The sequence below is a fragment of the Bacillus rossius genome, chromosome 2 (genome assembly GCF_032445375.1).
Source record: "Bacillus rossius redtenbacheri isolate Brsri chromosome 2, Brsri_v3, whole genome shotgun sequence".
Taxonomy (NCBI): Eukaryota; Metazoa; Arthropoda; class Insecta; order Phasmatodea; family Bacillidae; genus Bacillus; species Bacillus rossius.
Genome location: NC_086331.1, coordinates 80,421,023 through 80,434,780, shown reverse-complemented (window position 1 = coordinate 80,434,780; position 13,758 = coordinate 80,421,023). Strand labels below are relative to the sequence as shown.

Genomic DNA, 13,758 nt, shown 5'->3' with positions numbered 1-13,758 from the left:
ACAACCAAAGAAATAAAGATCTAGCACAACTACAACGATAGCCAATCTTGGCAGGTTTCCAAACGTCTTAGCACTTATGAGTGCAATAAATTGAATACTTAAAATTACAATAAATATTTTTTAGCCGTGTTCATGGCCATAGTTGATGTAGAGTGCACAAATAATGTTATTGAAACTCGTTTTTTCAATTTTTTTTTTTTTCGTTTTTCAAATTTTCGCCTTCTTTTGGTTTTCGATCATGCCAGAAACCGTTGCTTGCCGTTTTACAGACTTTTTTTTTTCATCCGATTTCTCGGTCAATCTTTTTTTTTGCAGCCTGATGGCCCCCAGACTTAATGTCCTTTTCAAGTACATCTTTTTTTTTTTCACTCCAGACGGCGATTACATAAATTGCACATTAAAACATTCGTATCACTTTCGTAGAACTGTTCACTTTTGTATTCATTTATGCGATTGCGAATGGAAATTACATTTCATCCCATTTTTACCACGAGAAATAACAGTATACAACACATTCACGAGTATGCACGTATTTGTAAACACACCACCTTCCACAGACTACACAAGAACGCGGCTTTCACGTGAAACACAGCCAGAAAATGGGACTTACAATTGTTAGCGCGGCGAAGCAGAGACGTCGCAATATGGTGGCCTAAAAACTTGTACTCTGCAAGATGACGGACAATCTTCCAGCTAGTTGTTCTTTGCTTTGTTTAAAATCGCGAGGCACGGATGGCCATTCTTCATTCAATATTTACGAACAATAGTGTTGTGAATGACGTGACAATAAGATACTTGTGCTGAATACGCCATAAAATGATGGTTTATTTTGATACTGAACTGAAACGAAATACAATCGGTAAATAAATTGTGTAGAGTGAAGAAAAATCTACGTTTTTTACGATTTCGCATTTATCTCGGAATAGTCTAGATTTAGCATTTTATAGCGGAAAAAATATAATTTAGCATATTTTCGCATCTGTTTCGCGAAAACGAAAAATCACCATCCCAATTGGAAAATAACAGGTTATATTAACAATCTTAATTTCTGTGAGCAAATGTGTGAATTCTCTTTAAAACTATACCCCACAAGTACGGATGCGATCACCGATTGCGTCAAAATAACCAGAATACCCTACCACGCCACATAAGTATAGCATTTCAGCCCGCAATTGATTACTCGACTTGGCCCGCGGCCGACGCAGCATTGTCCTGCTATCTATTGTCGACGCGGGCTGTCTGCTGGCGGCCATGTTGGTTCGGGATGTTTTTAACAGGCGGCGCTAGTGTAGCGCGACAATTTAATTCCTTACAAAAAAGCAGGAGCGCGGCAACGCACGTACGCCTCAAAACAAAATAGTCGCTGGAAAACGATACTTTTTTCATTTAAAGAACCCGTTAACTTTTTTAGAAAATAAATTTGGGATTAAACTCAAACCATCACCACCCCCTTCCCGAACAGATACCCCAACAACTGACTGAAACAAAAGTTACAAGAAAACTGTCCTAGCGATTCGGAAATAAATATGGTAGTGCCTACTATTTGTCAGATAGTAAACTAAATAACGTGACGTGTTTGTAAACGTGTCACAACTGAAATAATTCCAAACAAGTTTATAAATATTTGTGTTAGTGATGAGTCAATTCCTGTTTTTTCCCGGTTCTCGGTTCGGTACCGGTTCTTAAAAATCGGTTCTCGGTTATGATTTACACAATAAAATAAATATTATTCACACATTATTTATGAGGTGTTTTAAGTAATAAACTATTTATTGTTTTCCCTACAAAAAAAGCACTAAAATGCCTGTATCCAGACTTACATCTTCAACAATTTACTGTTTCAAGCTACAGTAAACACACCAACCTATTAAAAATGTAATATGTATTAATAAAAAAATTAATTCAAAATAAAATAGAAAACACTTAATAAAACTAAAATTTACTATATTAATCTAGTAATTACCTCAAGAAAACTGCATACACCCTCCTTTGAAACATAGGAATAAAAAGAAAATGTTACAAATATAAATACAATGATGGTGAACTTTCAAAGAATTAAAATATTAAATTGTCCATGAAACTTATTGCCTACATTGAATTCAGTTTGTTTGTACAGTCCAGTGGCATAGCCAGGATTTGTGTATGGGGGGTGTTAAGAAGCATGGCCCCCCCGTATTAAAGCGGGGGGTCGGGGGGTCGGGGGGTCGGGGGGTCCTCCCCCGGGAAAATTAGGATGTAAAATAGTGCTATTTTAGCAGTTTTCAGTACTTAAATTTAAATATTGTAATGGTAAAAATGTTATTAATTTTAATATGAAATTTGTTTGAGTGATGAATAAGAAATTATTAAAGATTTGGTGCTAAAGGGGGGGGGGGTTTGAACCCCTAAAACCCCCCCTTGGTTACGCCCCTGGTACAGTCAACAGTAAATTACTGCCACACTTCTGATGCCATTTCTTACACAATTTGCTCTATTTGGCCAGAATAATTATACTTTACAAGTGTCAACAAGCATTTCGTTTGACCAGCCAATAGTAAAATACATCTACACATCCATACACCACTTTACTAAAAAAAAAAGACTTCCCCCTTAAAAGCAATCCCGTTTATCTAAAAGAGAAAGTTACCAGCCATTAGGCTAGATGGCTGCAGATGCAGTGAACTTACACTCAAAAGCACTGCACAAAAAGCATAAAATTTTAGAATGCCGAAAATTATTACAGAAAATTTTAAATCAATCATTAATTCTATTAAACAAATATTCTGTGGAATTTTGCACTTTTAATTGACCAGTCACCCTTACGTGTCAACGACTCAATTAACTGCCTATTTTGAAAAACAATTTGAAACAAATATGGAGTCTTTCTGCTCTCGCATCTCTGCAGAGGCACGTTATAGAGTTGCACATATCTATGAACTACATCTATGGCACCTTCAACTGTTATGATTTGATTGTAAAACGTACTTTGTTTACAGATGTGACGAGAACATTAAATATTTTCACGTGTAATTTATTTTATAATTAGAGAAGAATATTATTCAACAGAAGTCCAAAAAAATATTTCATATGTGAATTGGACGTGAGTTGAGCCATTTCATGCTGCAGTTAAGTTGTAGTGAAGGATTATTTTCGTAAAGGGTTTTGCTATACTGCCGGTACCGGTACCGGCACCGACATTTTAGCTGCGGTTCTCGGTGCCGGTTAAAATGCTGAGAACCGTAGGAACCGAGAACCGAGAACCGGTATCGACCCATCCCTAATTTGTGTATTATTAACACAATCAATTAGCAACAAGTATAAAGATGGCTCTGACTTTTTTGGCCTAACATAGTTATAAACAATGTTATTATTTGTTAATGAAAATGTCCCAACAAATTAATTAAGAGCATTTATATTTAAAAAAAAAGTGCACATTGTTATGTTTAGTGGCGGAAAAAATAGATTTTGTCTATTTTCTAAATAATAATAAATGCGTCCAAGTATATGTATATTCAAAGGCTTGGTTTATTTGAGTCGAGCATACCTTGGCCTTGAAGCCAGCCAGTGATGCTGTGACTGTGAAGTCGCAGGCACGCCCTGAGTATGGGTGTTTGGATGATAGCCGGCTTATCTTGTAGTGACGTAGTCAGAAACGAAACAAAGGGACTGCACTCTTTGTAGCCTAGCGGTTGCATTACACACGCACATACCCCCAGCACGTTCAGAATTTATTATACTGAGTTCACAGGAATAGAATAATATTAATGAACAGATAACTAACGGAAGTTTGATGAAAGAAAGGACGGGATTCTATTTTTAAAGCCACGCACTTAGATGGCGACTGCAAGGTTGAAGAATGTGATAGGTGTCAACGGCAAGATGTCTAGTGGCGAGCGAGAGGGGTGGAGATAAAGCAGACAAATAACCAAAGCGCGCTTCACGCGATCACGCCATAAATTCCTCTAAAATACCTCGTTATAGCCGTGTTGTCGCTATTACCATGCTCGCTATAATGGGATTCTCCTGTATATACAAAAGCAAACCTTTCTCGGCCAAATACAAAATGATATTCTCCAAAACCATTGGCCACTATTATTCAAACCAGAGTCCACTAACAGCAATTAAGGTAAATAGCTGATTGTTAAAATAATAAGATAAATAAGTTATCTAGTTGAAAACATACCTGGCATAACCCCTTGTTGATGGATGTACTGCTGAATGTTATTCTGTGATAACATATGATGTGGATGCTGTGCTGTGGGCATCTGTTGAGTCTGGAGTATTGGACACATCAGTGGGAAAGTGTGGGCAGGGTTGGATGGGTGACCTTGAGGTGGGGGTTGTTGGTAGTTGGCAGTGACTGGTGACTGTGGATGGTGTGAATGGTGATGGTGGTGGTGATGGTGGTGATAAGTCCCAGTTGCTCCGCTCGTGGCAACGGGGGTGTGCGATGGTGCCGGGGGGTTGGCAATGTTACTCTGACCGGAGGAGGGGCCCGAACCAGCGGGCGGATTCTGACACTGAGTTATGTTTGGGGGAGGAGCATGGGAATGATGCTGTGCGACCGCTGGAGGAGACATAAACTGCATTTGATGACTGGGAGCTGGCTGTGGGCCCGGGGACTCGTGGTGGTAGCTCATGGATGCCGGAAGAGGCAGCATTCCGCCTCCAGCCTGTGGTACCATTCGCACCATCTGAAACACACACCAATTACCCTCTTTTATTGCATAATCGTCACTCGCGCATAATCGTCACACCTATATTTTAGGGGGTCAAAATTTGGATAAAAAAAACCCATCCTGTAAACCTCGCATGATGTTTTTGGTCCCGCTATTAGATTCAGAGCGCTTTGTGTGGGTATGTTTTCCGTATAAAACGGTTATTTTAAAGTAGTAATCTAATATTCAAGCGGACATTACCACTTACTTATTTAATTAACGGAAATACGAAGTTGTCTCGTGTGTAAATTTTCTTTTAAAGACGTTTTTAAACGTTATAACCTTTATCTGTTTGTTTGCGTCGCCGCAGTGTACCACTAACAAAAATGTAGCCAGCACTAGTTAGCATCATTCATGTTTGGTTGTTGCTTCCCGTAAAAAGCACACACACGTAGTCTAATACAGATATCTCACAGATTGCATGCAACGTGCGCTCTCTGTCAAGTGTGAGTTAACTACATCTGATGGCCCGCACTCTTTCGTGGTAAGTGTGTACTACGACGATAGTTATGTGTTCGTTCAGGCTCGCATTCGGGTCACATATTTTGTTTTGCTATTTAAAGTTGAAGAAAGGTTTTTGTTGCATGACTTATTAATTTAAATTGTTTGGAGTGCTCTTTAATGCTTCACTTTTTAAATAAACATACTTTCCATGAATGGGTTTTATTTTTTATGAATAACTTTACCTAACAAAAATTTATTTTTCTCACATAAACGTTGCAACCCTACTTTTCAAACTTGATTTTAGTATAAAATGTGCAATGATTATGGGATGAAACACGGTATTTCATAATGCTTCGCTTCAAAAAATATGGTATAATCATCTGCTGCCATTTCACATTTAAAAATAATTAAATAAATAAGGTAACTATGCCATGTGTAAAACCACTAACAAAATAAGAGTTCATCTGCATATCTATAAAAATAAAATATAATTTTACTGAAGAGGGAAAAATTAGAAAATATGTTGTGAAACATAACATTAAGTAATATGCAATATGCAATAAACATATAGCTGCATATATGCGGCTGTAGTAATTTACTATGTTGGTTTACTTTCAGACTCAGTAGAAAGTGAAACTATGAAACAACAAGAACACAGTTTTGTCTCAAAGCACAGCAAGACTGTAAATTAAATTTCTTATGTTTCCCATACATTTCCCACAGCATACTCGGCATTAACAAAGCTGCATATAGTGATCGGCAGATATCTGGGAGCACCGACTTTGCTCAAATCACGTTTACCAGGACTGACTCACAACTGTGCAAATAATATTAATAAATATATTAAAAAGCAGAGGTGAAAGTGTACCTCCTTGCAGAACTGCAAAAGTGGCGTATTGAAGAAAATAGTTAACATTTTTGGCTATTTTCCATTTTGTTGGGAAAACATAGGATTCAATACTATCTATACTAATATTATAAAGCTGAAGAGTTTGTTTGTTTGTTTGTTTGTTTGTTTGAACGCGCTAATCTCAGGAACCACTGGTCCAATTTGAAAAATTCTTTCAGTGTTGGATAGTGTAAGGAGGTTAGGCACTGACCTACCCTAACATTGATTTTTTAGTGTGGGGTTTTGAGAAGATAAAAAAATATTTATTCTTGTGTTATGTTTCATATTGAAATATTTGCCTCTGCATTCCTTAAATGTTTTTCTATAACTCTTTTGTTTCTGTTGGTGATTTCTGGCAGAGATGATTTATAAATTGAAGTTTAAGCCGGGTTTTGGGAAGAAGGAGCAAGGAAGGGCCACCCAGCTGGCGCCAAGATGTGTTTGAAAGTGTTGTGGTGTGACCTAGTTAGCTGTGATTGGCCAAGTGACGTTTCACTTTATTTGAGAGAAAATATCTGTAGGCTGCCGCCATATTGTGCCGGAACTATTTCTTTATAGGTTGCCAGGAGTTATTGTAAGATGTTAAATAATGGTAAAGTAAATGAATTTGTGGTTTAAAATATTGTATCTTTTTGTGTTAAACTTATGTTACTTTGAAGTGTATATTTGGCGGAAGTAAGTGCAAATATTGACCGCGGAAGGATATGGAACTTGGTCCTTTGGAGGGGGAGAGAGGCTTGTAACGGTGATTTGGAAGGAGCTATGAAAACGTGGTGAAAATAAAGCTTTTTTTTGTAGTTGGGCGTTATTAAATTTATTACTGGAGAGTGACCCACTACATATTTTGGCGCCCGAACAGGGACCCAACGAAGTTGAGTACTCGGGTAAACAATAGACAGTGTTGAGTGAAAAAAAAAAGGGACAAAAGTGTTGGGGTGCTCGATCAGCAAGGGGAAATAGTAGAGCAAGGGGAGGAACAATCTGTCGGGCACATATCCACAACACCTCCGCCAGCAGGGGAGAGTAACCAGGATTTAGCGTCACTAATTAAAGAAATGTTTGCGGTACACCATCAAAAGTTGGAAAATTTCAAAGCAGAGATCAGGGGGGATTTTGCAGAGTTTCGCTCGAGGCAGGAGGTTTTGGAAGAGCGGTTTGCTGGACGTTTAGCAGAAGCGGAAAACCAAGTTTCCAGCCTAGTGCAGGAACAGGTTGCCATTAGGGAGCAAATAGCCAAAGTGGAGGAGGAAGTAAACACTCACCAACTTGATGTCAAAAACATAGAACATCAGTTGACATCCCTAGAGGGAATGATGGCCAGCAGCCGAGGGGAATTTTTGCTCGTTAACCAAGAGCTAGAGACGGCTAAAGCAAAACTATTGAGCGAAAGTAGGTTGCAGGAGGAAGCCATGGCACAAACTCGCAATGGGATGAACCAGTGGGGGCGAAAGATAGACGGGAACGAAACCAAGATAGGGAACCTCAGTCAAAAGTTAGCTACGATAGAGGGAGAACTTAGCGCTGGGGGGTGCAGTGGAAACGGTATGTGTCGAAATAGGCGTCTCACACAGCCATATCAGGACCGAGACATCCCTAAATTTTCGGGGCAGGATAGGGTACACCCAAAGAAGCATCTTGGCAAACTACACAAATTTTTCGCAGTTTATGGGTGCTCGGAAGATGAAAAACTTTTTGTGGCAAAGAGATCCATTGTGGGGACAGGTGAGAATTGGTTGAGGCTGAGTGAAAACCGCATTACCACGTTCAGAGAATTCGAAAAAGAATTTACAAGTGAATACTGGGGAAAAAGGGTGCAAGGGATAGACCGAGCGAATATGTATCAGGGGAGATGCGTGGCAGGGCAGCTAGAGGCCCATCTTAGCAATGTAGTTGAGCGTAGTAGGTATTACGATACGGCGTTCAGTGAGGAGGAGATAGTTACTCTCGTGTATTCCCAAACACCTGAACATGTAGAAGAGGCACTGGTAGGAAAGGATATATCCACTGTTGAACTGCTGCGCAAGGTACTTAAGGAGTTAGACCGTATCAATGCTTGGAGAGAGCCACGAGGTGCGTCTGGACAACCACAGAGTCTGGGGGTCGATAATTTTTGCTATGGCAAAGCAAGGGGTATCAGAGCCTAGGTGGGTATTTTCAGGAAAAGACCAGCAACAGTAACCAGGACTCCAATAACAGCCACTGGGGGACCAGGACATGGAAGGGAGAAGGATCTGGTAATGGGAGGGGGCAAGGTAGCTGGAGATACGGGAAGAATGGTAGTGGGCCAGTAGATGGGGATGATAGAAAAGCGGGTGCAGGACAGGGAGAGAGGGGTGAGAAAGAAGGTAAGATAGATGAGAGAGGAGGCAGCGGCGACCACCGTTCTAATGCCCAATCGGGAAACAAAGTGGATCGTCGAGCCCAGGCAGTCAGGCTAGGGCGATCGAATCTGTTGAAGGGCCGGTAGGTGGGTGTAGGCCTATTCACATGGCTGCTGCAATCTTCACTGATGATAGAGAATTTTTATTGTCTGAAGGAGCCCAGAAACCAAATAAAGTATGTGTGCCTGAACTAATGTACGTAAGATAGGGGACCAGGAGGTGGCAGTCCTTTCTGATTCGGGATTGGAAGTCAGTGGGATTTCCGAACAGTTCCTAGCAGAGCTAAACAAGCAGGGATTCACGTATCCCATACTGCCCGTACCTCAGCTGACGGTAATTGGGGCCACCAGGGGCAAAAGCAGAAAGGTAAACAAGCAAATCTTTTTGGATTTTCAGTTAGGGAGAGAGACCTACCGTGCAAATTGTCTGGTTATACCCAGATTAACCAAGGAGGTGATACTTGGCATTGACTTCATGCATAGTCACAACATAGTTGTTGATTTTGTTCAGGCTAGGATTTTCATTAAAGGAGACCCTTATGCTATGGTGAGGAGTGACAACTGGTTGGACCAGAGTCCGGGGGTATAGAGGGTACAGTGTGTGGAGGATTGGAAGGAGGGTAAATTGGAGGAAGAACTAGGCGAAATGTTAGAAAAAGACCCACAACAAATTCAAAGGGTCACTGCTACACCTTGGGAGGAGGAGGTGAAGCATATGCTACAGCGATGTGAGGTGGGAAGTGAGGAGGAAAGGATGCAGTTAAGGGGACTGTTGCTTGAATTTAAAGATGTTTTTCGGGAAGAACCTGGGCTGACCACCAAGTATGTGGCCAGAATACCCATGAAAGATGACACGCCATTCAGAGGTAGGAGCTACCCGATCCCTTGGGCATGTAAGGATGAGGTTGAGAACCAAATTAGGCAAATGGAAGCTAGCGGCATAATCGAGAGAGGGAAGTCCTTTTGTAAACCCCTTGGTGTGTGCTAGAAAGAAATATGGGAGGGTGAGGCTATGTGTAGATTCAAGGGCATTAAAAGGCAGAATTGTTCCCAATAGGCAGAGTCCAGTGGAGCCCAGCCAATTGTTCACTGCGTTCTATGGATGTAAATACATCAGCACGACTGATTTTGTAAAGGGGTACTGGCAGGTGCCACTGCATGTCAACGATAGAAAATACACAGCTTTTCTTTACAAGGGGCGTGTATACCAGTTCAAGGTACTGCCTTTTGGTTTACCTAATAGTGTAGGGGAGTTCTGTAGGGCGGTGGATGCTTCCTTAGGTCCCGAATTAGAATCCAGAGTTCGAACCTGTGTGGATGATGTGCTAATTGCAACAGAAACGTTTGGCGAGCACTTGTAAATTCTTGAGCAGTTGTTGTACCGACTAAGGGAGGTGAATTTAACCTTGAACGTATCCAAAACAATGTTTCTAAGGAACGAGGTGATTTTTCTAGGTTTTAGGTTGAGTGCGGAGGGAATAAGACCGAACCCGGAAAAGGTGAGGTTAATTAGAGAATTTCCGCGACCCAAAACTGTCAAAGAACTGCGAGGATTTTTGGGATTGTGTAATTTTTACCGAAGATTCGTTGAACGGTTCTCAGATGTGGTGGCACCTATGTTGAATTTACTTAGGAAGGATGGCATTTGGGATTGGAATGACCAATATGAGAGTAGTTTCGACATGGCAAAAACCCTTTTCGTGGACAATTGTGTAATCCGGCACCCTGATTTCACCAAGGATTTCTACATCAGTACAGATGCCTCCAGCTATGGACTGGGTGCAAAGTGCTTCCAGCTAGGGGAGGAGGGGGAAGAACACCTGATAGCCATGCTAAGTAGGAGTTTGAATGCAGCTGAAAGGTCCTATACTGTTACGGAACGGGAATGTCTGGCAGTAGTGTGGAGCCTCGAGAAATTGAGAAATCTAGTGTTAGGCAGTAAAATCATAGTGCAGTCCGATCATCATTCACTAGCTTTCTTACAATCATGCAAACTGATGGGGAGCCGTCTGACTAGGTGGTGCCTAGCTCTGCAGGAGTATGACTTGGAGATTGTTTACATCTCGGGCAAGGAGAATGGGGATGCAGATTTACTAAGTAGGACGATAATAGAGCAAGGGGAGTTAGTTATGGAGGAGAAACCCCGAGCAGGACCCATTATGGCCATTATTAATGTGGAAAAGGATGATGAACTATTTAGGAAGTTCACCAAGTTAGGGGAGGCCCAAAGGGAAGATGAAGTCTGGGGCATGATCATAGGGGTATTAGAAGATGAAAATAAAGATGTCAACCAACCACAAGTCCAGAAGCTGCTTTTGTGGTACTGTATAACGGGTAAAGTACTCTATAGGAAGGATGATTGGGGAAAATGGAGACTATGTATACCTAAGATATTGGTCAACCAATTAGTATGGCATCTTCACCGATCCACTGCACATTTTGGGAACAAAAAAGTATTTTGGTTAGCAAGTAACAGCTACTATTGGTCTAGCATGGAAAAGACAATTAGGAAAATAATTAGTAGTTGCGACATTTGCCAAAAGGCGAAGTACCCGAATCGTAATTGGAAAGGTAAATGGGAACCGATTGTTCCATCAGGACCAGAGGATCTTTTAGCTGTGGACCTATATGGCCCACTGCCCAAGTCGAGGGGAGGTGTCCAGTACATTTTCGCGGTTTTAAATGTTTTCACCAAGTTTGTGCTTTGCTATCCTTTAAAGAAAGCCACGGCAGCGGCATGTGTTGACAAGTTACTCAATCATTATTTTGAAGGAATGGGTGTACCTAAGAGAATACTGAGTGACCACGGTACCCAGTTCACTGCGGATGTTTGGCGCTGGGAGTTAGCCTGGAAGGGCGTTGATGTGATCTATAGCTCTGTCAGGCACCCGCAGGGGAATCCGATTGAGCATATTATGAGGGAAATAGGGAGATTGCTACGCACCTATTGCCATGAGCAGCACAGCAAGTGGGCGGAAGCTGTACCACTATTAAATAGGTTTTTTAATGAACACATTCACAGCAGTACAGGTTTTTCACCGCAGGAACTTACCAGTGGCAAAATTCAGAGGGACAGTCTAGCCCTAAAATTTAAGTTTCCTAGTGGGGAGGAGGATCAGACTAGTGACAGGATTGAGGAAGTTAAACTGAAACTTAAGCATGCAGCATTGAGGAGAGGAGTACAACAGAGAGTTATAAGCAGTAACTTCAAGGTAGGGGATTTGGTACTGCTCAGAGTTTGTGGGAGAAGTGATTTTATGTTAAAAGAGACGAAAAAACTGGGACTGCTATATGAAGGGCCGTTCAGGATCACTAGGGAAGTAGGAAAAAATGTCTGGGAGATTGGACACTTGACTGATGGCGGGGGTGTTCGAGGTAGCTTCAAGCAATATTTGTTAAAGCCGTACATTATTGAAACATAAATGCAATCATGTGGCGCCATTTTCAAGCTGATTGGGATTTTGAGAGTTGTTTCGTGTTGCATTGTGAGTATGTTTGATTTGATGTTTGTCGTGTGGTTAGTGATATAACAAGATAACCTGCATAACATGTTGGCTTTAAGAAGGAAATCTCTTGAGACATTTTGGGACTCTCATAAGTGGGTTGTTGGTAAGAGCCAATGTGGGTTTATTTTTATTTTATTGATGGTTGTGTACAAGCAGATTTGTGCTAAGGGTGTACTTTTGTTTTGTTTGTTAATTACAAGTCTGTAATTTTGTCTACTGGGATTCTGTGACTCCTATTATTAACAGTGTTAGAGAAAATAATTAAGTAAAACTAAACACTTGTAAATGGCTATCGTGTTTTGTGAGGTAAGTGGTGAAACAGCTGGAAGGAAGTAACTAAGGGAGAATTGGTTGCCGGCTTGCACATACCTCAGGCAAAAGTTAAATTTTGTTTACTCAAACTCCATTCAACTTGGGGGGTTGTAAGGAGGTTAGGCACTGACCTACCCTAACATTGATTTTTTAGTGTGGGGTTTTGAGAAGATAAAAAAATATTTATTCTTGTGTTATGTTTCGTATTGAAATATTTGTCTCTGCATTCCTTAAATGTTTTTCTATAACTCTTTTGTTTCTGTTGGTGATTTCTGGCAGAGATGATTTATAAATTGAAGTTTAAGCCGGGTTTTGGGAAGAAGGAGCAAGGAAGGGCCGCCCAGCTGGCGCCAAGATGTGTTTGAAAGTGTTGTGGTGTGACCTAGTTAGCTGTGATTGGCCAAGTGACGTTTCACTTTATTTGAGAGAAAATATCTGTAGGCTGCCGCCATATTGTGCCAGAACTATTTCTTTATAGGTTGCCAGGAGTTATTGTAAGCTGTTAAATAATGGTAAAGTAAATGGATTTGTGGTTTAAAATATTGTATCTTTTTTTGTTAAACTTATGTTACTTTGAAGTGTATATTTGGCGGAAGTAAGTGCAAATATTGACCGCGGAAGGATATGGAACTTGGTCCTTTGGAGGGAGAGAGAGGCTTGTAACGGTGATTTGGAACGAGCTGTGAAAACGTGGTAAAAATAAAGTTTTTTTTTGTAGTTGGGCGTTATTAAATTTATTACTGGAGAGTGACCCACTACAATAGTACACATATCGAGGAAGGCTATATATAGGCTATATTATATTATCAATAACATTAGGGATCCTTACTAAAAGTCCAATTTAGAATCAAATGCGTTGACAATGCCGCAGGCGCTAGAAGTTTATTTCCTATTGCTATTTCCTATTAACATTGTTGCCACGCACTAGATGCCTTATCATTCTTAAGTTTCCCATACAAGTAAAAAACACCAGTGTGATATTAACAACAAAGCAATCAGAGTTCAATTAGTATTTAAATACTTTTTATCACTTTAAATCGCAAACCTAAAATATTGTTTTTTTTCCTCTGTCTGTGTTTAATATGTGTTTTTTTTACTAGAATTATTTTTATTATTTTTAATTAATTTTCATTTTTCGGACCATAAATAATCTTCCTCTCCCATTACAATTCTGACAAGGACTTGTATGTGTGTGTGTGTGTATGTGTATGTGTATGTGTATGTGTATGTGTGTGTGTGTGTGTGTATATATATATATATATATATATATATATAAAGCGAAATACCATTCACTGACTTACTCATCACGAGATCTCTAAAACTATACACCCGATTGACTTGAAATTTAGCATAGTTACTCATTTTGTGATGTAGACGCTCACTAAGAACGGATTCTGCAAAAATCCGATCCCAAGGGGAGTTTCGGGGGCGTAATATATCAAAATTTCCAGTTTTTGGTAGGAAATCACCATGGCAACGGCTGTTGCTTTGTTGATGCTTCATTCGTCTCTATGGCAACGACTATTTCAT

The 13,758-nt window shown here is 40.3% G+C and overlaps 1 protein-coding gene across 3 annotated transcripts in view; it reads right to left on the bottom strand.

The window, feature by feature from the left end:
* The window catches only part of LOC134529402 (ataxin-2 homolog), a 258,555-nt gene that overhangs the window by 52,172 nt on the left and 192,625 nt on the right, over positions 1 to 13,758 (bottom strand). For all 3 annotated transcript variants that reach the window (XM_063363436.1, XM_063363435.1, XM_063363437.1), the window contains one exon: positions 4,163 to 4,673. In XM_063363436.1, coding sequence (XP_063219506.1) covers positions 4,163 to 4,673 — 511 coding nt within the window. The remainder of the gene's footprint in view (positions 1 to 4,162; positions 4,674 to 13,758) is intronic.